This window comes from Dromiciops gliroides, chromosome 1 (genome assembly GCF_019393635.1).
Source record: "Dromiciops gliroides isolate mDroGli1 chromosome 1, mDroGli1.pri, whole genome shotgun sequence".
NCBI lineage: Eukaryota > Metazoa > Chordata > Mammalia > Microbiotheria > Microbiotheriidae > Dromiciops > Dromiciops gliroides.
In genome coordinates, this window is record NC_057861.1 from 642,753,298 (window position 1) to 642,773,728 (window position 20,431).

Below are 20,431 nucleotides of genomic sequence, written 5' to 3' on the forward strand. Positions count from 1 at the left end.
TGTCCATAGTTTACCCACCCCTATTCTATTGTAAGGAATTGGTTGTGATTTGGGGTTTCTATGACCCCATCTTTTGCTGGGATTGGAGGCCCAGGTGTGCGTACCTGTGTGCTCTGGTATTGTGCCAGACATCCTTGTGCCTGCATGGACCTAGCCAAATTTTAATGACTAGAAGCCCAGTGGAGACAGGTCAGGTGATCTTCAGCATCCAGAAGCTGGGGGGACTGGTGTTTGTAGAGTCGCTTGTTAGTTCTCTCAATCAGGGCTGCCAGCCAATTAGCTTGAGGCTACGTGTGTGGTCGGCCCTGTTTCCTGTGGGAGAGAGAAGGGAGGAGAGGTTTCACTTTGGAGGCGCAGGAGAGGGAGTGAGACACTGAGCAACTGGTCCTTTTTGGAAGTGCTGGTCCTGGGTGGTGGTGAGTTTGTGAGTTGTAATTTTTGCCTTTCCCTATTCCCTTTTTCATTGTCCCTAGTTCTATTAACTTTACTTGTGTTTTAGATTTGTTCCCATTAATAAACCCTGTTTTGTTTTTTAAAGAGGCTGTTAATCTCCTTTCTTAACCCAATATTATGGCTAGCCACCCAATTAACATTCCCCATATTAAATTCAGCCCTTACACTATGGACAGCTAGGTGGTAAAGTGGATAGAGTGCTGGACCTGGAGTCAGAAAGACTCATCTTCATGAATTCAAATTGGGCCTCAGATGCGTAGTAGCTGTGAAACCTGTTTGCTTCAGTTTTACATTTGTCAAATGATCTGGAGAAGCAGATAGCAAACCATTCTAGTATCTTTGCCAAGAAAAGCCCAAATGAAGTCATGAAGAGTTGTATACAACTGAACAATGATTCTCCACTTTAAATTCAATCCCAGTGATTTTAGTGGAACCTATTAATTTACTATTTTTGGACCTCCTCTTATGCCCCATCATAGTATGAAGGTAGTCATGGCTACTTAAAAACTATGCTGTTCTAATATAGATTCTGTCATGAATTATAATTCTTCCAAATTAGAAAGGCTTTGCATATGTATCTAGTGAATAACTGTATTTCTGTCGTCTCAAGGACAGAAGTTAGGAGAGACTCATTAAAAGAAGGTTAGTGTCCAAATGATTAATTTTTCTAAACTGCCATAAACTCATGAAATCAACTCTTGAAGTATGGAGAGAATGGGAACTGAACCAGTAGAGAGGGTACAGGGTACCAACATGACAAAATCAAGCATTTATCATAGTAATGAAGTACTTTAAGGACTCTTGTTCATTAAAGGCAAAATAAGAATCATAATTCCTTCTCTCAATACCAGCTGCAGTTGTGTTTTATAGTATACTTATAATTTTAGAACTCAGGTGAATCTATTGTGAACTTTTAATAGTAACAATATTATAGGACAACTAGGTGGCTCAGTAGATAAGGCACCGACCCTGTATTCAGGAGGACCTGAGTTCAAATCTGGCCTCAGGCACTTACTAGCTGTGTGACCCTGGGCAAGTCACTTAACCCTCATTGCCCCACAAAAAGGGAGAGGGGGGAGGAGGGAGAGAGAAAGAGAGGAAGGAAGAAAGAAAGAAAGGAAGTAAAGGGTGACTTAGAAATTCATAATTAGTTACTAATATGTCACAGGAAAATTGGTTGTGGTGGGGGTCCTTAGGTATTCCTTTTTAAAGAATTACACCCTCTCATACACAAATCCAATTAGAATAAAAACTATTATTACAATATAAATTTTGTGCCAATAGAGAAAGAGATTATAAGTACAACTTCCTTCTGAAATGTCAAAAACAATTATGGATCTCTATTCTGAAGATATCTAATGTGCTATGAAACTACCTCAGCTGCCAAAATAGCTAATGTTTTTATCTTTTCTTCTCACATTTGCTTTAAATATTCAGTTGGGGGTAAATTTTTATAGGTGTATTTAATATTTCTGCTAAAGGAGTACAACTATAACTGTAATATTTTGTATAATTCTTTCCTGTTTTATTTCTTGTTGTATCTAAATGTGTATGCTATCTTTTGTTTTTACAATACTTTGATTTCCCAATATATCCCTCTAGACAGACAGACATTATAACAAATAATTTTTCAAAAGAAAAAAATGTTCATCAAAGCTAATCAATATATCAGCCAAGGCTGACATTTCACTTTGCTGTGTTCCACATTGATAGGTCCCCACCCCTACAAAGACGGAAGGTACATTCTTATATTTCTTTTTGAGAAATTTATTATTATAATTTCACAGCATTCAATTTCAACATTTTTGTTGTACTTCCATTTATATTATGGTAATATATTTGTTTTCCTGTTACTGCTTACTTCACTTTGCATCAGTTTATGTATCACCTTTTGCTTCTTTGCTTCTTGATTTTCTAAAATTTATTTAGCCTTTCCCTAGTCTTGATGGGCATCTATTTTGTTTTCAATGCTACTAAAAGTATTCTGTCGTTTATGGCACCTTTCATTTTTTTTTTTAATCATTGTCTTCCTAGGCAAGACAAAGGGCATGAACATTTTAGTTACTTTCTTAGCATAATTCTCCTTACTTTTCAGAATGATTGGACCAGTGCACAGTTCCTCCAACATGTATCTTTCCAAAAACTTTTCTTCCTTCAACCCTCCCAACACTGACTATTCCTATATTTTGTCTTTGGAGCTAATTTGTTGGGTATAAGGTGACTCTAGAGTTGTTTTGTATATTAGTAATATTTAAATCTCTATCTTATAATTCTGTTCCAAATTCCCTATTTTGCAAATGAGGAAAATGAAGCCCAAAGAGAATGTTTTTTTCTTCTAATTTCGTTTATTAGCTTCTCTAGCTTTCTTGCAAGTATAATTTAGGGGTAATCTCTTAAAAAGACTTTCTGTTCATGCTTTCTCTCCAAGTTACTTTGTGTTGAACTTCAATATTTATTTTGTATTTATGTAGACTATGTACATATTGTATCCCCAGTCCACCAAAGAGATGTCAGCTTAAGAACTGTTTTATTTTTGTCTGAATCTCCTAGAACAATGCCTTGTACAAAGTAGGTGCTAAATAAATATCTAGTTGCTTGAATGAAGACTTGCCTGAGGTCTCACAAATTAATTAAATGACAGACAGAATTTGAACCTGAGTCTTTTTTAATCCAAATTCAATCTTTTTTCCCCACTACATTTTGTTATGCTTTTTTCCTTCATCAACTCATATTTGAGGGATAATTGTAACTATGTAATCTCAATAGGGTTATCATGCTTTCTGGTATAACTCAGTGATACAGCATTCATTCACCTGGCTCACCATTTATGTAGCATATACTATCTGCAATTCTAGAAACTAATTGTCCTTTTTTATGTACTTGCAATTATTTTGAGTTATTCAGATCAATCTGGTATTTATCTGGAATAAAATCATCTTTATGTGTATAGTATGAAGTTTGGTTATCATTAAAGTCCTGTACTTAAAAACTGCTTTCCAAAGTAAACTCCTCCATTTTAAAAGATACATTAGCCCCGGCTCTCTCCCTCTCACATGCCAGAATGGAGAATCTCCTCCCTTCTCCTTCCCAGAAAACCCCTGGCAGTCCGCACACAGCCCCAAGCTAATTGGCTGGCAGCCCTGATTGACAGTCACACGACTGCCCTTACTGGGCTTCTAGTCATTATAATTTGGCTAGGCCCACGTAGGCATCGGCGTGTGGTGATGACGTGAGCTGCAGCACCATGGGGAAGGCTACAGCCAGTGGGTGGAGCACCGTGCTAGCACAGAGGTGGCTGTGCCCATTGGGGCACACCACAGGGCTTCTAATTTTAGCCAAAGATGGGGCCATAGAAACCTCAAATCACAATTTTTTACAAGCAGTTGGTCTTCCATTTGGTCTGTATATGATTCCTCTTCCCCATCCCACCCCCACTTCAAGAATTCTCTGTTGGCTTGTTGATCCCAGTTTCATAACTGGCTGTTCATAGATATGGAGTTAGAAGGAGCTTCATGGAATATAGATAGGTAACTAGGTCAGTAGCTGGCACAGTGGATAGAGGACTATACCTGGAAGCAGGAAGACCAGCCTTAGACCAGCTATGTGACCTTGGACAATTCACTTAACTTCTGTTTGTCTCAGTTTTTGCAACTGTAAAATGTGGATAATAATAGCACCTGCCTCATAGCGGTGTTGTGAGGATCAAATGAGATCATATTGATAATGTGTCTGGCATAGTGCCTGGTACACAGCAGGCACTGTATAAATGTGATAATGATTATGATGATTACAGTTCAGTGCCCTCATTTTACAGGTGAGGTAACTGAAGCGCAGAGATAGGAGATGACTGTGGACACTGAGTGGGTAGTAGGTGCCCGAGCCAACATTGGAATTCCCATGCTCCTATTCTAAATCCATCCTTCTTTCCAGCCCACCACACCACTTAGCAAGTTCTCTTCTTTGATTGGATACTAATGTAGTTCTACGGATTACTAACCCTCTGGTTTTCATTCACAAGGCTTCCATTACATAAAATTGTTGGATTTTCTCTGACTCTCATAAGAAATGTGCTGACATGCTATAGGACTAATTGTCTGCAATTTAATTTTGGAATTGTGATAATCATTATTGCTGTTTTTATTTTCATTCTAGCTTCCTTGGGCACAGTCAGCTACAAATATTTGGCCAAATTATGCCCTTTGGGGTGATTTTCAATTTATTCACTTCAGGAGGCAGGATGTTAGGGTTCAGATTTGGATTATTTAATACTTGAGTCCTTAGTTGCCACATTAGACCATTTAACATTCTGAATTTCCTTGTAAAGAAAATAATTTTTAAAAAATCCCTAGCCATCTGTATGTTCTTACAGTATTTTTGAAGCACTCCCTTAGGATTTAAAGTGTTTGTTCCTACTCTCTAGACATATTTCTTGGTTAAACAAAGATGGACTGGGTATTCTAGGCTGATTTGTAGAAATGGATACTAGACAAGTGTGGTCAGATATGGTTGGCCTTCCTCACCACCAGAAGAATCTAAACATACTTCTTATAGTGTGACATGTTTTCTCTAACATTAGGCAGATCATGTTGCTATAGCTGTTTTCACCACTGTGATCCCTTGAGAGAATGGGCTTTGTTGATGGTATAATAGATCTTTTTTCTTTTTCCATTTTTTTCCCCCCAAAATAGCTTTTATCCCCTGGTATGTGGGAATCAGCAGAACTACTGTGCTTTCATTTACATTATTTTCTGTTTTGCTCTTTCAGAAATGCATCTTCTGTAGACAGAGAGTTAAGAAAGTTTCTGGGGCCTGCATCCAGTGCTCCTATGGACGCTGCCCAGCTTCCTTTCATGTAACCTGTGCCCACGCCACCGGCGTCTTGATGGAACCTGATGACTGGCCATACGTAGTTAATATCACATGCTTTCGACACAAAATCAACCAGACTGTGGTAAGTACTTCTTTCTATCTGTGGCTTTTATGGGTTTTTAGCATTATATTATATTATATTTATTTTTCACGAATAAAAATCAAATCAAATTCCTAAAGCAAAAGCACAGTTAATATTGGGACTAAAACCATCTCCATACTAACTTCCAGAGACTGATTTGTTTTCAGCTTCTCTTTCTAATTGTTTTCTGCCATACCAGGAGAGAAAGAAGCAATGTAGCCTATCTAATAGTGAAAAACTATATTTAGATTCAGAAGGTATCAGGTCAAATCCCGGCTGTGCTACTTGTTACTTAAATGGCCTTGAGCAAGTTACTTTTCCATTTTGGACCTCAGTTTATTCATGGATTCATTATTATTATTATTATTAATTTTTATTAATTTTATTAATTCTTCCTTGATTGACTCTATCCCACTGATGTTTGAAACCTTCTTTTCTCACCTCAACACCACTCTTTTTCTCAGTAAATGCTATAGTCTCTTATTTTATCAGAAAATCAAGACTATCCTCTGTGAGTTCTCTCATCTCTACTACTTCATAGCTCAAAATCCTTCTACATTGTCACCTATCATCTCCTCCTTCATGCCTATATTGGAAGAAAAGTATTTGAGAAAGCGGCGATCCTTCTCTTTGCCAAGACTATTATGTGCTTTTGATCCCATTGCTCCCAAACTCCCATGAGTTTGCTCTATGAGTTATCGTTACACACCTCCTCCATGACTGTCTCACTGCATTCCCCTTCCCCGCCCTATACATTCTTTCTCTGTGTACTGGCATCTTTCCCATAAATATGCTCTGGTCTTATGCAATACTTAAAAAACCTTACTTGACCCTATTATCTTCCCTAAGCTATTATCCTATTTATTACAACCAGATTCCTAGAATTATATTCATTCCTTGCCTTATTTATAGTAAATTATTTTCATATCATTATACTTGCTTTCTTACTACTCAAGTACTTCTCAACTGTTTGCTTTTTTTGTTTTCTACCACGTGACTGAACCTGGACCTCCAAGTTGTTTTAATTATTCAGTTTGGTTGATTTTTCTCAGTCTTTATTCTTTTTTGATACTGTTGATACACACACTGTCCTCTTGGATATTTTCACTTCTCCATTGGTTTCTGTGGCAGTATTCATTCTTTGTTCTCCTCCTACCTGTCTCACCATACTTTATTTTTCTTCTTTGCTAAACACTTAGAATGGACCTGGACCAGTTTCCCTTTTCATTTACTCTTCCTCTTGGTGATCTCATCTGCTCCCCAAAATTTCAATGCTATCTCTGTAAATGACTCTTAAATCAATATAGTCAGCCTAATAGCTCTTCTGATCTCCTGCCCCATATTAAAAAATGCCTGTTGCTATCCCTTCCTGCATACCCCGTAAGCATCTCAAATTATGGGTTGGAAAAGGACCTGCTAGAACAGTTGAAAACGTTACTTTGTTTCTGGTTGGTTGTCCCGAGTTCTTATAAGAATAGAGACCATAGGGGGCAGCTAGGTGGCACAGTGGATAGAGCACTGTTCCTGGATTCAGGAGGACATGAGTTCAAATGTGACCTCAGTCACTTGACATACTTACTAGCTGTGGGACCCTGGGCAAGTCACTTAACCCCAATTGCCTCCCCCCCCTCCCCTATATATATATATATATATATATATATATATATATATATATATATATATATATATATATATAAGTACTTATGTATCATAAAAGCTAATTAAAACCAAATTGACTAATTAGAGATTACAAGGTTAACTTCAAAGTTAAATAGGATAAAAGTTACTCCCCTCTACCTCCATAATCAGTCACCAGGTTACAGAACTCAAGAGAAGAGCTAAATTTTCCTCAGCAGTATTTCCTGATCCCCATTCTTCTTATGTTAGACCTTTAGCCTGACTCCTCACCCCTTAAAGGAGCAGGTCAGGCTACATGCTGCTAGAGCTTTATGGTTGAAGAGAAGAGAAAGGAGAAGGGAACTAGAGGGGCTTTTATGAAAGAGAAAGGAGGAAAAACAGGTTCCCCTTAGCCCATTTCACCATCAGAAATGTGGAGGCATAGTCACTCTTCCCCAGTAACAGCTTTCTAATTCTCTACCAGATAGTCATATAGAATCAGTATAGTCTACCACAAGCACTTTCGTTTATTTATTTATTTTTTTTAAAAAGACAAAATGGATTTTAGGCAGAAATTGGTAGTTGCCTACTTACTATAGGGCTGACCTTATTCAGAAATCTCTTTTCTCCATTCCCATCCATCTTAACTTAAAGGATTCTGTCCTCTAGGAGTTTCACTTACAGAGAATGAGACAAGAGACAGGCAATTTTTGGAGGTTGACTAGAAGGTGGGAAGAAAAAGAAAGGTTAAGTCATAGAATCCTGTCTGGGAGAGAGTGACTGGTGTAGAGTGTCCTGGAAAATGAAGGTATTATGATGGCACTGAGGTGGGGGTAATACCTCTAAAAAGGGACCAGGGGTTTTACAGTGGGGTGGAAACATGCTGTAAACAAATTGATCACTGCTCATTCTAACTGGGAAATTAGTGGTTTTGGCAAAATTCCAAAAACAAAAACAAAAAAAGACAAAATGGATTTTAGGCAGAAATTGGTAGTTGCATACTTACTACAGGGTCGACCTTATTCAGAAATCTTATTTTCTCCATTCCCTTCCATCTTAACTTACAGGATTCTCTCCTCTTAGGAGTTTCACTTACAGGGAATGAGACAAGAGACAGGCAGTGTTTGTGAATGCTACCAAAAGGCATGTAATCATGTTACCCACTGTTTCAAAACACTTTATATTTTATTTTTTTTCCCCATTATTGGATCTTTCATAGTATAGGATTAGTTAGAAGATTTTTTAGTTTCTTGAACACTTTCTGAAACTTGAATACTTTCTGAATACATCAGCTTTCATAACATGTTCTATATTCTACAGACAATATATTAGCAACTTTTTCATGTTATCTTGAATACAGTATTCCTTTGGTTCTTTAATCCAAAAAATAAAATTATTTTTAAAGTTTTCAAATAAAAGTTTGCTTGGGATTATAGAGTCCCATTTTAATATTCAAATGTTCTGTGACTATTGATAATAGGATTGAACTTACCAGGAAAATGAACCAAGCATTTAATCAGCATCTTTTTGCTTCTGAGCTTTGGTGTGATTCTGTCATTGGCGATTACTGGGAAATTTAATAAATTATCATGAAAAATAAAATGTTTTTTATATATAATTTTAAAAAACAACATCTAATTGCTCCCTGCCCCTTCTTTTCCACCTCAGACTTATTATACTTTGCAAAGGATGAAAAGAAATCACATAGTAGCTTTTTGAGGATGAGGGAAAAAAATCTTTTTTTAATTTTTATAAATTGCTTCTTTTAACTTTGTATGGGGAAGATAAGTAGAATACTATTCAGAAGTATTTACAGAATTCACAAACGTCCCCTAGAGCCATAAATAGAGGTTTGAGGTGTGTGTGAATGGAAGGTGGATAGAAAGTGACCAACTGACACTTTGATTGCATAATCAATGGAACGTTGCACTTAGATAGCAAGAATAATTAATCAAAATAGTAAGTTTACTGCTAGATTTCCAGCAGTACAGTCTTTTTGCTTCATATCAATTTCTGCATACCCCACCTGATCACTCCCCAAATGAATTTGTCTTTGAGGGTGAGTTTATGTGTCTGACCCAGGTGCAAAAATCACTAGATTCTGGCATCCACTCACCTTAAATGAGTGTGGGCAATTCACTTTGGTGACTGAATGGAGGATGGATTGAAGTGGAGAGAGATTTGAGGCAGGCAGACCCACCATCAGGCTATTGCAGTAGTCCAAGTACAAGTTGATGAGTGGTGGGCAGTGTCAAAGGAGAGAAGGGGATTTATAGGAAAGATGCTGCAAAGGTGAAATTAAAAGGCCTTCTAACATATTCTCTCAATAGTTGGAATTCCCCAAAAGATCCTAGGATATGAGAAGAATATAGCTGATCCCTATTGTTCTAGTCTAAGGCCCAACATTTACTGCCTCTGTTTCTGTTAGGCTTGTTCTTTCACTTATAGATTTCACATTATGCACAAGTGTTCCAGTTCTCTAATTAGAAACTCTGATACTCCTGTATCTGATCATATTCTGTCATTCCTTCTCTCCCTCTGCCTCACTTCTAACCCTACTCATTGAGAACTCTAATTCTTCTGCCTCTTAGGACTTTCTTGGGCTTAAAACCTGCTCAGATTTCACTTCCCTTCTTCTCCCTATCCTCTGATAGTTAGCCACTGTCCTCTCAAATTTCTTATTCCCTTATCCTAATGCTGCTTATTCCTTGCCAAAACTGAGCCTTCGTTTACTTCTGTTTCTATCTGTTTCCTTCACTATTACCTGTCAAAGGGAGCTAGAAGTCACAACTGTGCTGACTGGCTACATCATTTGTTTTTGTTGTTCAGTTGTGTCTGACTTTTCATGACTCCATGGACCATTGCATGCAGGCCCTTTTATCATCTACTATCTCCTGAAATCTGTCCAAGTTTATATTTGTTGCTTCTATAACAATCTATCTAATCCTCTGCTATTCCCTTTTTCCATCAATCTTTCCCAACATCAGGGTCTTTTCCAATGAGTCCTGTCTTCTCATTTTGTGGCTAAAGTATTTAAGCTTCAGTTTCAGTATTTGGCCTTCCAATGAATATGAATTAATTATTGAATGATTTGATCTTGATGTCCAAGAGACTCTCAAAAGTCTTTTCTAGGGGCAACTACGTGGCACAGTGGATAAAGCACCAGCCCTGGATTCAGGAGGACCTGAGTTCAAATCTGGCCTCAGACACTTGACACTTACTAGCTGTGTGACCCTGGGCAAGTCACTTAACCCCCATTGCCCCGCCAAAAAACAAAAACAAAAAGGTCTTTTCTAGCACCTCAAATTGAAAGCATAGATTTTGTGAAGCTCAGCTTTCCTTATAATCCAATTCTCAAAGACATACATTACTACTGGAAAAAACATCGCTCTCACTATATGGATTTGTTGGCCTGGTGATGTCTCTGCCTTTTAGTTGATGGTCCAAATTTTTCACATCTTTCCTTCCAAGGAACAAGTGTCTTTTAATTTTGTGGCTAACATTGCTGCTTTCAGAGATCTTTTAGCCCAAGAATATGAAATCTGACACTACTTCCATTTCTCCTCCCTCTTTTTGCCAGCAAGTAATGAGACCAGTCACTATTAATGTTATGCTTCAAGCTAGCTTATGCATTCTCCTCTTTCATTCTCATCAAGAGGCTTCTCAATTCTTCACTTTCTGCATATCATCAGTGATATTGTCTGCATGTTTGTAAGGGGGTGATCTGTTCTGCTCTGATTATGCCAATTGTAGGGTGGCAGACAGCCCTAGAAAATACTGAGATGCCAAAGAAAGATGAGTGCTTGGCAGTTTGGTAGTAATTGGGTTAATTGGAGGAATTTACTTACGAGATCAGCACTAGGCAGTAATAAGACAGAACAGTGAATCTTTCCCTACTCTACCCTCCTCCCCTCCCCCATCCCCCGCTTAAGCCAGGTCAGTCATTATATAGAAGCAGAACCAAGAAGCCATAGTGCCAGGGATGGCCCAGGGTTACATGCAAGTTATACAATGGGATGGTTGGAGCTTCTTTTGCTTGTTCTAGGTAGTTTACATTAACTATGGATTCATAGGTCACATTCTCATACTCTAGCTCCTACTGTACAATACCTGAGATTTGTTTATTTGTTTGTTTTTGGTGAGGCAATTGGGGTTAAATGACTTGCTCAGGGTCACACAGCCAGTAAGTGTTAAGTGTCTGAGGGTGGATATAAATTACACAAATAAATGAACAACATACAGCTTTGTCATACTTCTGTCCCAATCTTAATCCATTCAATTGTTCCATATTTGCTTCTAACTGTTGCCTCTTGACCCAAATTATAGCTCCACAGAAAACAAATAAGATAATATGGTACTTGCATCTCTCTGAGGACTTGCCATATTTTATTGTTATATTTTCTTCTCCAGATTACAGTCTCAGTTATACCGTAACTCTTTCCTCTCCTTGCTTACTGTTTCCTTCCTTATTGCCTTTCAAGTATGCCAAATGCTCCTTCATCTTCTTCTTGGGTTTTTTTTTCCCCCAAAAGGTCTTCATTAGATCTGACCCACTCAAGTTTTCATCCTATATTTCTCCTCCCTTTTTTATTCAGTCTTAGAAAAAGCTGCTTATATTCACAGCCTCCATTTCTTCTCTTCTCTTTCAATCATTCTAGTTTCCAACCTCTTCTCTCAATTAAAACAGCTTTCTTCCAATTTTCCAGTGATCTCTTAATTGCCAAATCTGATGATCTTTTCTCCATCTTTATCCTTTTCCACCTCTCGGCTGCATTTGACATTGTTGAGCACTCTCTCATCTCCTCAATATTCACTCTTCTGACAGTATTCTCTCCTAATTCTCCTTTTTCTTTCTGAGTAGTCTTTTCCTTCACTGACTCATCATCCACATCAGACCCCCAACTGTTCTCCAAGGTTCTGTCATTGATACTTTATGTTTCTATCTAAACTCTCTCTGCTAGTAACTTCATTAGTTCCCATAAACTTGTTATCTTTATGCTGATGACTCCCTGATCTATATATCCAGCTATAGTCTTCTCCTAGACATCTATCCACCATCATCAATTATGAATTTGAAATTTAAAACTGGATGTTCCAGAGATTTCTCAAACTCAATAGAGCCAAAATAAAACTCATTATTATCCCCATCCCCAGCTCTCCCTTCTTCCAAACTTTCCTATTTCTGTCAGAGGTACCACCATCTTTCTAATCTTCCAGGTGCATATTCTTGGAATTATACCTGATTCCTCATTCTCCCTCACCTCACATATCCAATCAGTTGTCAAGTCTTGCTCTTTCTCCCTCCACTTCCATTTTTTCAGATCTTCCCTTCATTCTACTCACACTTTAGTTCAGGCCTTAATTAATTCTCACCTAAATTATTACAAAAGCATTGTAATTGGTTTCTCTGCCCCAAGTCTTTCTCTATTCTAGTCCACCCTATATACTGTTGTCAAATTGATTTTTCCTTATTATCTCCCTACTCATTCACGTCCAGGAATTCCCTATTGCCTTGAGTATCAAATATAAACTCCTATGCTAATTTTTATAGGCTTTTGCACACCAGTCCCAAAAATCTTTCTAATCTCCCCAAATCTTTCTAATCTAATTTCTAATGCATTAGAAATCTCCCCCTCATCAAACCAAATTGGCCTTTTCTTTATTGTTCAATGGCAACACTCCATCTCCCAGCCTGTGTACAGGCTGATCTCAATGTTTGGAATGCTGTCCTGCCCCTGTAACCTACCCCCTTTCTCCAACTCCTTTCTTTCTTCAGGATACAGCTCAAACATCACCTTCTACACCCTGTCCCCCTCAATTACTCATGCCCTTCCTTTCAAACTACCTTGTAATTAACTAATGTGTTTGTATTCTTTTTATATTTATTTGTATATACATGAACTTGTCTTTCCTGTCAAAATTCAGGTTTCTTGCAAGTAGGGATTGTTTCATTCATTGGATTAGTATCTTTAATACCTAGCACAATGCCTGACACATAGTGGGCACTTAATAAATATTTTATTTATTGATTGATAGATATGCTTCAACTGTTCCATTTCCAGACTCAATTAAGTGTAGTTGTGCAGACTGATATATAGAGTTCCATTCATTATACTCTACTTTTTATGTGAGGTGCTGAACATTTTCAAGAGACAAAATGGATTTTTAAAAGAAACCGGTAGTCTTGAAATTTAAGCCCTCAAAACCATATCTGTGTCTTCAAAGTAGGTAATCCATGAATTGCTCAAAGCAGATTTTATACTGTAATCTGTTAGCTATAGCCACTAGAGGGAGATCTAATATTTTCTACCAAAGTTGGTTTGACTTGCTTTCAAAAAGGACATTAAGAAAGAATATCTATTGAAGGCCCAAATGATGGTGTCAACATATTGTAGAAGCCACAAAGATACTTCTTCCACCTTTCTGCTTTTGCTTTTGAAAGTGCATATAACTTCCAAGATACACATAAAGTAAATTTTCTCTCTTAATCTATTAGTGCAAGAGAATATGGCATTTGTTGAATTTATTTTAGGTGAGGGTCATATTCCTCTATAAATCTCTCTCTGAATTGTGTATATCAGGGAGAAAACAGCTTTTCCATTTGCCTTGTAAATTGATGTATCCTTTAAAAAATATCCATTCTGGCAAGTAATAACCTCAATTCAAATTATTTCTCTTGTTCACTTCCACAGTAGAATTTCAGGTCCCGTGAATGCATTTTAATATAGGGAATCATTACTAGGTGTATCGATTACTTTGTATTTACCTTCTCCAATGCTTTCTCCACTCAGGAAGGGGCTTCACGTGGTTCATTGATGATGCTCAGAACATTTTTCCCTTCTCATGTTTAATTAGACCCTCTTCTTTACACTTTTGTTTCATCTTCGTGTTCTAGCTAATTTTACTTTGGGGCGTCCCCCCTCCCTCCCTCCCCCCCAGGGTATGCTGAACAGCCAAACTCTCTACCTTACTATCTCAAAATCTCAGGCTAGCTCTTTTACTGGAGAGGCAGCAAAATGTAATATACAAATTACTGGCTTCCTAGTAAGGCATGAATTTAAGCCCTGGATCTACCACTTACTAGCTCTGGGACATTTGGCTAGTCACTTACTGTCTCTGAACCATAGTTGTATCCTCAACTTGACAACTGGTTTACTTCTTTATATACTCAAAGGATTGTTTTGAGGATTGAATAAAATTGTGCGCAGAAAACTTTGCAGCCAAAGTTTCCTCACCTATTAGATCAGACAATCTCTGAGGTTCCTTTTTGCTCTAATTCCTAAGACTGCATTTTTTTTTTAAGTTATTACCACTGGATTAAGTTAAAAAGTTCTGATTAGCCAGAACAGATTTCACCAAGTCCTGGCTTTGGAGACCTCTTCCAGCCATTATTTGGAGACTGTCTAGCCTTGTTTTAAGCTCCATTTTTTTTTTTTTTGTGAGGCAATTGGGGTTAAGTGACTTGCTCAGGGTCACACAGCTAGTAAGTGTTAAGTGTCTGAGGCTGGATTTGAACTCAGGTCCTCCTGACTCCAGGGCCGGTGCTCTATCCACTGTGCCACCTAGCTGCCCCATAGCTCCATTTTAAGCTGGCTTTTCTGGTTTTCTAACACACAAAGGATCTTGAAGCAGCACATTAGAAGTTAACGATGGGAAGGCTAACAGTGGGAATTAGAATTTACAGGAATTTAAAGAAAATTTTCACCAGCAGCAAGTGTTAATCAACAGTTATTTATGTAGTACCCACAATTTGTGATACACTCATACTATATGTGAGGAATACAAAGAGTAAAGTGAGTTGTTAGAGGAGGTGAGCACTGGTGGTTACAGTGAGGGGGTCAGGACAGGCCTTTTGTAGGAGGTGACTCGAGCTGATAGCTTTTTAAGGATCTAGGAATTTGCAGAAGTAAAGTGAGGAGGATGTTCATTTTAGACATAGGGGAACTGGCTGCAGAAAAGACATGAAGACTCAAGATGCAGGGCTGTATGAGGAAGTAGAGGGCAAGAAGTGGGGTATTGTGTAATAAGACTGGAAAGGTAAGTCACAGCCAGACTGTGATTGTGAATGACTTTGAACAACCAACAAATGGATTTGTATTTTATCCTAGAAGCAATAGGGAGCCATTGGAAAGTTTTAAGCATAAGAGTGAGGAGTCAAACCTGTACTTTGGAAACATCACTTTGTAAGTAGTGCAAAGGATGGACAGGAGAGAGAGTGGATGCAGAGAGACCATTTAGGAAGTGATGAAGCCTTGAAGTAGGGTGGTTGTGGTGTGGGTAAAATAAAAGGGATAGTTATGATAGATATTGAAGACCTGGAATTGATAAAGATTTGGCAATTGATTAGATGTGTAGAGAGCAAAGTAGATTGAGGATGACTCTGAAATTATAAACATGAATAATTGGAAGGATGGATTACAATATGACAAGTAGAAAAATTATGAAGTGGTAAGGAGTTGAGGTTAGAGTTTCAGGGAGAAAAAAATGAATTCTATTTTGAACATGTTAAATTTGAGATGCCTACAATGGGAAAAATCCAACAATCAGTTTTTTCTATGAAAGTATATGGTTTAGGAAAGAGAGCTGGTCTGGATTCAAGCACCTAAAAGCTTATCAGGGAAGAGACCCACCAACACCAGCTTCTCTGCCCATACTCCCTCTCCCCACCCCAAAATAAATAAAATCCTGACTATAAAAATCCAGGGGGAGAACAACAAAAGTCCAGCTGTCTGAGGCTATTTAACACATCACAAACCCACCTCAAGAATCCCTGAGGACATCACTGGATTAAAAAATTTAATGGCTATTCATAATGCTGCCCCTGAGTCATCAAGAAAATATTAAATCACCAATATATTCTGTCTATTGAAAGGTCTAATAATTTAGAAGGGATACAATTTCAAATGGATTTTGGGGAGGCAGCTTATAACAGTGCAAAAAGTGACATTTGGAATCATAAGACCTGGGTTGATATCTTAGCCTTGTTCCTTATTCCCTCTGGCCCTTGGTTTATAAAACAAGGGAATCAAACTCTATGGCTTCTAAGCTTCCTTTTAGCTCTAAGTTTGTGATCCTCTAGTCCTCAAAAATTGCTTTAAAAATAGCAAAAAAAAAAAAAAGATTAACCTTTCTTTAACCTCTCTGAGCTTTAGTTTTCTCCTATGTAAAATGGAATTTACCAATACTTGTACTACCCACATAGGATTATTAGTAGGAAAGTGCTTCATACAGCATTTTACATATGTGACTTTTTATCATTACTCATCTGCCATGTTGACTTTTAAACATCATCAAATGATAGGGAATAAATGGCTTGTTACTCTTCTAGTCATACAAGAGAAGAAGAGAGAAGGTGGACTCAGAATTGAACATCAATAACAACATTCTCTAAACAGTAATTATCACACATAGGAACAAGATGAGACAATACATTTTTTCCACATGAAACAGAACAGTTTAGTCTGTCTGACCTTTCCCTTGGAAGCTGGTATGTCAGTGTGAACACTTCAGTTAAGGAGTTCATAGAAGTGAAGGAATTTTTAATTGTATAAGTCTCTGGAAATCACTCTACAGAGGTCCTTTGTTGATTAGTTACAGCAGCCTCTCATCTGCTTACTATGTATTCACTGTACTAACTCAGGTAAGGTCTTTTTTCTTTTCACAATGTAACCCACATTAAAAAAAAAAAACTAAGAAAGGAGAAGTGTGTACATGGAAAGTAAATTCATAAATACTAATTGAATTTACATTAAAATTTTGACAACTGAAATTAAGAGGAATAATACTTCTTAGGTTTTGCATCAATGCAAAACAGTCATTTTCCCAGTATTCTTTATTAGCATATATTTTGGATAGGAGAGAAAAAACAATTATAAGATGATTTTTTTCAAGAGGTAAAATAAATATTAACATGATATTATAATAATAGGAAAGCACACCCAAAGAACTATATGTGTTTCCTTTTATCAAACCATACATGCATACATACATACATACATACATACATACATACATACATACATACATACATACATACATACATACAAACAAACAAGTTCAGAGTGATCTGAACTCATAGGTAAGCAATGAGAGCTAGAACATGATATAATGGAAAGAAAACTGGATTGGTCCTCAGGAGATCTGACTGTTGGTCCTAGGTGTGCCACTAATTCTGTTTTGAATATGTTAAATTTGAGGTGCCTATAATGGGAAAAGTCCAATAGGCAGTTGTTGATAAAGTAGTAACTGTCAGGAAAGAGACTCACCAAACTCCTCCCCTCAACAAAAAAAGAAAATTCTCACTATAAAAATACAGGTGAAGAATAACAAAAGTCCAGCTATCTGAGACTATATTTAACATAGTACAACCCACCTCAGGAACCCCTGAGGTCATCACTGGATTATGTACAATGTAAAACAGTAATGGATGTTCATAATGCTGCCCCTGAGTTGTCAAGAAAATGTTGAATTATTGATATATTCTCTTTATTAAGAGGTTAGGGATTTGAGATAGCATACTTTATAAAAAGGCCCTTCTAATTCACTGTATGACCTTGAGCTAGTCACTTAACTCCTCTTGACCTAAGTTTGCTCAATCATAAAATCAGCATTCAGATGTATATCACCTCTCTGGTCTCTTCTTGCACTCTGTGATTCCCTCTTTTGTTATACCTTCCTTCTTTAGATTCTTTTCTCCCTTCTGGAGCTCTAATCCTACTGTGCCATTATTTTAGTTAAATAAAAGTGGTGCTTAGCACTAGAACATAAACAGAATCATTGACACATACCACAAAAGATAGCTGATGTCATATTCTTTAACTAATAACTCCAACTTTATCCATACCCATCAAGAAATGTGATATCTGAACCACCAGAAAGTTAGCTTGCCTCACAAAGGTTATATCAAAAGGCTGTAGGGGCAGCTAGGTGGCGCAGTGAATAGAGCACAGGCCCTGGATTCAGGAGGACTTGAGTTCAAATCTTACCTCAGACACTTTACACTTACTAGCTGTGTCACCCTGGGCAAGTCACTTAACCCCAATTGCCTCACCAAAAAAAAAAAAATGCTGTAGCCAAGGAAGAACAATTATATAGGAGAACTAATGTCATGACCGTGCTTACTGTGGTGCTAGAAGAATCAAATCTTCCCCTTTCCTCTGCCCTTATGCATTAAACCTCTCCTGGCATTGTATTTTAGCATAAGTAGGTTTTATTCTCATAAGAAAAATCTATTGCTAAATTTTGCATTTCATGATGTCAGTATCCCTTCATTTGCATGAACCCTGACTAAAAATCACTGATAAAACGAGTTTAGGTTTTTAAGGGTTTATTGGAAAATAGAAAGAAAAAGATTGAGAACAGAATTCTAACAGCCTGGCATTCCTATCTTTCCTCAAATTTCCTGTGAAGTCCTCTGCCGCCACCACCATCAAGTCAGGAAACCAAAAAAGGCCAGCGCTCTCTGTGCAGGCTCCCTTTCCTCCTTCCTGTCTCCTCCCAGACCATAGGAGGCTCCTCAAGTTGATTGGCTGGTAGCCTTGATAGACAGCACCCATGAGCAAACGTCATTTCCTGACGCCAAGGAAAAGCCACAATGCCTCTGAGGCATTTTCCTCATGGTGGAGCTTTCCCACAGCAAGTCTCTAGTAGGTGGCGTCATTCCAATCATTACAACCCTCATGCTTATTAGCAATATATTCTTTGTGCTGATGTTATGATTGTTGTTAATACAAGCTCTACTGTTCCATGTCCACTACTTAAGAAAATTAAATAATGGTTCTATATTCCAATTTTTAAAATTAGTATTGCAGTCAAGCACTATGAACATCATAGAGAAATGGGACATGTCAACCAAGGTACAACAAGCAAAGAATATTTAACATTTCAATATCTTGTAAAGTATAAGAGGCAGAATTTTGTTATTCCCTCACATAAAGAAAGCAATCATTAATTAGATAGAATAGTAATAATGAAATCCATAGGTACTGAAAAAATATGATGAAATGTACCACTTCTCCTTTAGGCCATCACCACAAACGACCAGAAAACAATGCCAACAACAACAACAAATAAATGAGTTGGATTGTAAAGGAAGAAGGCACATTTCAATCCAATAAAGTACTTACTTGGTACCACACACAAAAGAATCCAAATTTACATAAAGAGAAATTAGGGATTATTCACTTTACAAAATCAGTCACAGTAGTTCTTTAAAAAGTGAGTTCACTTAGTTCATTTATGGCATGTTTCTATTTACCAAACTTTAATTTACACAGAAATATTTAGAAATATTTTAGCACCTCTAGAATGTTAGGCTAGAACTTGAGAGGACCAAAATTAATAATAAAGAGTTTATTATTTCAAAAGCTATATTAACTTTTTCTTACTTCTCTAACTGTGGGAAAAGTAATATTAGAACCTCAGTTTCTCCATATATAAAATAATGTTCATATCATCTCCTTCACAGCTTCCTTAAATCACTGTATAAATGTGAGCCCATATGCATATTCCACTTTGTAAATCACTCTTCTGCTTCCTGGAGGGAAGTGTGTGTCATCATTGTTTATTAAACTGAAAATACACCTAGAAGATTCCTTCTATATACAAAGATTTGCCCATCTTGACCTTTTGGGGGAAAGGGTTTTCTATACATGTGAAATAGTATTCCTATTTAATGCATTAACTCACTCTTGTTGACTTTTTCATATACTATACTATTCTTACACACTGATGGCTTAATGTTTGTTAAGTTGAATTGTTCAATTTACTTCAAGTAAAGGAGCATTTAATATTTGATCCAATTTTTTCTTGAGGGCACTTCTCCCTTAGCCAAATAATTGTATGATGGTCTCAAAGATATTTTACATTTTGATTACCAGTGATCCATTTTGCAGTGTGTAGAAAATGTTTCTGTCAAATAATGAAACAAATCCCACTCTTCCTGAATCTCATTCTTTAAAATGTGCCACCACCAGAGGATACAAACTAATATTGCTATTAATCATAATATGCACCTTAGGCTCTGGTGTATGTTCCACATGGAGAAAACACTTCCCACTACATTTAAAATAAGATCATCCTATCTGTGTAACTTCTAGATTTCAGTTTCTTCATCTGTAAAGTTAACAATAATGCTTATGTATGAGATGCTCTCCCAACTTTAAAACACTATGTGAAGTCGTATTTGTTGTTGTGGCAAATAGATTAAAGTATATATAAGATCCCTTGCAGTTCTAAATTCAATGAAGGATATTATAAGTTTCTGAAGCTCAGTTAGTCTTCTTTTCTATGTGAAATTCTTAAAATTGTTCATTCTGAGACTTCTTAAGCAATTCCTCTATCGAGTCTCCTTCCTGAAATAGGGATGGCCTGTCAACAGAAATTATAGGTTGCTGTATTGTAAGAAATCTA

General features: G+C 37.1%; 1 protein-coding gene across 7 annotated transcripts in view; it reads left to right on the top strand.

The window, feature by feature from the left end:
- The window catches only part of KDM4C (lysine demethylase 4C), a 430,228-nt gene that overhangs the window by 332,823 nt on the left and 76,974 nt on the right, over positions 1-20,431 (top strand). For all 7 annotated transcript variants that reach the window (XR_006353225.1, XM_043966024.1, XM_043965986.1 and 4 more), the window contains one exon: positions 5,219-5,404. Coding sequence is in view for 6 of the 7 variants with exons in the window: in XM_043966024.1 (XP_043821959.1) it covers positions 5,219-5,404 (186 nt within the window). In the remaining variant the exon portion in view is untranslated. The remainder of the gene's footprint in view (positions 1-5,218; positions 5,405-20,431) is intronic.